The following is a 3,714-nucleotide window of genomic DNA, read 5'->3' as shown; positions in this document are numbered from 1 at the left end:
ATAATGCCCGGAAATACCGCCCCATCCGCCGAAAAAAACCGGAAGAAGCTGATGGTGGCTGGCGAGGCCCAAAGTTTCCGCCTAGCCTCTCTGTTTTATTTTTTCCCCGCCTCCTCCGCGGAAACCGAGCGCCAAACTCAAACTTTAACAGGACCCGGACGTCTTTTAGGCTAGTGCTGCGGGCCGGGCTTGTTGGAGTTTCCCGCACACCGGCCGGGGAAGCGGTTCAGCATGAGCCAGGTTCTGTTCCAGCACCTCGTCCCGTTGCAAGTGAAATGCAAAGACTGCGAGGACAGGTGAGGGCCGCGTTACCCCGTGCCCGCGGATGGCGGTTGGGGTCGAGCCAAGGGGGAAGATGGCGGCTCCAGCCAGTGGGCCCCGGCCTGCGGCTGGGTGTCCGGCAGGAGTCCCCGGGACGTGGAGGGAGACCTAGCTGGGACCTAGTGGCTACCTCTCACTAAGTCCGCCGTTGCTGAGGAGGGAAGGGTGTGAGGAATGGGACGCTGACCCGCATCAAGCTAAAAAGAAAAAAAAAAAAAAACAAAAAACTTTATCACTGAACATTCTCGTGGACAGTGTATCCCCTTTCTCTCTTTTTGACAGGTAAGAACTCTGGCCAGCAGGACGGGCACTAGAACTCAGGCCTTGGCTCTCAGCCTTTTTTTTTTCTCTCTCTTCTTTGAATTATATTGGAAGTAAATTTAAGCTTCGACTTAAAAAAAAAAAATCAACTTTATGGTATATTGCATTTTTTTCACATTAGTTACTAAAAATAGATTACGTTTAATAGACTAAAGACAGTTGGGGAAAACTACAAGCTCATCCATTCATTTTTTCATTCAACAAATACCGCATACTTGCAAAACGCCCTGCTGGGCCCTGGGGATACAATGGTCAGGAAAAAGTCCTTGTGTTCGTGGAATTCACAGTCCAGTGGGGGAGGAAGTAAAGGCCAGTCTCACAGGTAAATGCGAAATTACAACTGACTAAAGAGGTGGTGCTGTTGAGGCTTAAATAGATCTGGCTGGAAGTCAGGAGATTTCAATTTTGTCTCAATTCCACCACTGAGTGTCAGCTGTCTTAACTTCTCTGAACTGTAAGTTTTCTTCTTTGTAAAACTGATAGAGCAGGCCTACCTACATGGTTGGTTGTTAGGAGGATCAGGTGTGAAAATGTGTGTGAAGACCAAACGGTGTGGAAATGTGACATATAAAAAACGGAGACACTGCTATATTGAGCTCAGTAATGTGAAATTAGTATATAGTGCAGAATCCGATTCCGAATCAATTGGCAGGCCAGGCAAGGAGACGGTACCAAGACCAGCAGCTGTAAATGGAGATCTATAGGTTAGTTGGTCATTCTTTTGTGCTGCCCAGCATGGGAGCCACTGTGGTTGTTGGACATTTGAAATGGAGCTAAGCTGAACTGATGTAAGAGTAAGATGCACGCTGGACTTTAAAGACTTACTAGGAGAAAAAAGGAATGTAAAATATTTCAGTTTTTATATTGATTATGTGTTAAGGTGACAATAATGGTATATAGGGTTAATATTAAAATTGATTTATCTGTTTCTTTTAATTTTTTAATGTGGCTTCTAGAAAATTAAATATTACTAAACAAATGAGAATGGCTAAATTTAATAAAACTTTATTTACAAAAAAAGGTAGTGGGCTATCTGGCCCACAGACTCTAGTTTTCTGACCCCTGCTATAGGTGATACGAATATACGAAAAGTTTCTAGACAGAAAGACTAAAAAGGCTGAAACTGTGTTTTTTTTGTTTTTTGTTTTTAAACTTCTTGGGTTTGTTTATTTATTTATTTATTTATGGCTGTGTTGGGTCTTCGTTTCTGTGCGAGAAACGTGCCGTATATTTGTGGCTCCATTGTATCTCTATTGGACAGCTGTGTTCTAGAATGATTACAGAAAGATAAAAGAAAGGGAGGGCATAATTCCTGATCCCAATGTTGAAACTCCTAGCTCTTCTCCATCTCACTACATTGTCATCACAGTTATCTTCTTAAAACACAGTTTCAGGGCGTCCCTGGTGGCGCAGTGGTTGAGAATCTGCTTGCCAATGCAGGGGACACGGGTTCGAGCCCTGGTCTGGGAGGATCCCACATGCTGCAGAGCAACTAGGCCCGTGCGCCACAACTACTGAGCCTGCGCGTCTGGAGCCTGTGCTCCGCAACAAGAGAGGCCGCGATAATGAGAGGCCCACACACCGCGATGAAGAGGGGCCCCCGCTTGCCGCAACTGGAGAGAGCCCTCGCACAGAAACGAAGACCCAACACAGCCATAAATAAATAAATAAATAAACAAACCCAAGAAGTTTAAAAACAAAAAACAAAAAAACACAGTTTCAGCCTTTTTAGTCTTTCTGTCTAGAAACTTTTCGTATATTCGTATCACCTATAGCAGGGTCAGAAAAACTAGAGTCTGTGGGCCAGATAGCCCACTACCTTTTTTTGTAAATAAAGTTTTATTAAATTTAGCCATTCTCATTTGTTTAGGAATTGTCTGTTGCTGCTTTTGTGGTATAAGGGCAGAAATGAATAAATGTGACAGACCTTATAGCCTGCAAAGCCTAAAATATTTACTATTTGGCCTTTTACAGCTAAAGTTTGCTGACCCTTGACTTACAGGAAAAACAATCCAGACTCTTTAGTTAAAAGTATTCAAGGCCAGTTCAGCTCAACAAATATTTATGAATTCCTACTGTGTACCAGGCACTGTCCTAGGTGCTGAGAAGCTCCCTTCCTCCTCACCACCTTCCTCCAACAACAGCAACAGCAAAAAACCAATTTTCATTCTATCCCTCAAGGAACTCACACTTTAACAGGGGAAACAAAAAGATCTTCTTTTGAGAGGCAGCATAGCATAGGTTAAGAGTTCAGGCTCTGATAAGCAACAAGGTCTTACTGTATAGCACAGGGAACCATATTCACTATCCCATGATAAACCGTAATGGAAAAGAATATGAAAAAATATATATTTATAACTGAATCACTTTGCTGTACAGCAGAAATTAACACAACATTGTAAATTAACTACAGTTCAATTTAAAGAAAGGATATATAATCCCTCTGTTTTGTACATTAAAAAAAATAGAGTTCAGGCTATGGAGCCACATTGTCTGGGTTTATTTTATTTTATTTTTTTTAAAATTTATTTTTTGGCTACGTTGGGTCTTGGTTGCGGCACACGGGCTGTCTAGTTGTGGCGCGTGGGCTCTATAGTTGCAGCATGTGGGCTCTAGTTGTGGCATGTGGGCTCTCTAGTTGTGGCATGTGGGCTCCATTGCCCCGCGGCATGTGGGATCTTAGTTCCCTGACCAGGGATCTAACCCATGTCCCCTGCATTGGAAGGTGGATTCTTAACCACTGGACCACCAGGGAAGTCCCTGTCTGGGTTTAAATTCCAGTTCTACCACTTACTGCTTGCTTTTGTACAATTTTTCTTACTTCTCTGTGCCTCATCTTTAAATTGATAAAAATAAAAGTACCTGCCTGTGGGATTATTATGAGCATGTATTAAATAAGTTAATACATATAAAGTGTTTAGAACAGTGCCTGGAACTTAATGAGCATTCAGTAAACATTAGCTATTATTAAAGTATGATTAATGCATGAAGTAATGTAAATGAATTAAAGTCATAGAGTAAAAGGGACTTCAGTTGAAGACAGTAGTAGTGCTCAGAGAACTCTGTCTGGAG

At 42.4% G+C, this 3,714-nt stretch overlaps 1 protein-coding gene across 1 annotated transcript in view; it reads left to right on the top strand.

Moving 5' to 3' along the window:
• The first annotated feature begins 40 nt into the window (after positions 1 to 40).
• SASS6 (SAS-6 centriolar assembly protein) overlaps positions 41 to 3,714 on the top strand; it is a 52,950-nt gene continuing 49,276 nt past the window's right edge. Inside the window, exon 1 of the mRNA XM_036851393.1 lies at positions 41 to 296. Coding sequence (XP_036707288.1) covers positions 232 to 296 — 65 coding nt within the window. The 5' untranslated portion in view covers positions 41 to 231. The remainder of the gene's footprint in view (positions 297 to 3,714) is intronic.

Source organism: Balaenoptera musculus, chromosome 1 (assembly GCF_009873245.2).
Source record: "Balaenoptera musculus isolate JJ_BM4_2016_0621 chromosome 1, mBalMus1.pri.v3, whole genome shotgun sequence".
NCBI classification, from domain to species: Eukaryota; Metazoa; Chordata; class Mammalia; order Artiodactyla; family Balaenopteridae; genus Balaenoptera; species Balaenoptera musculus.
Note: the sequence above shows the minus strand (reverse complement) of the source record. Positions and strands in the feature narration are given on the sequence as shown.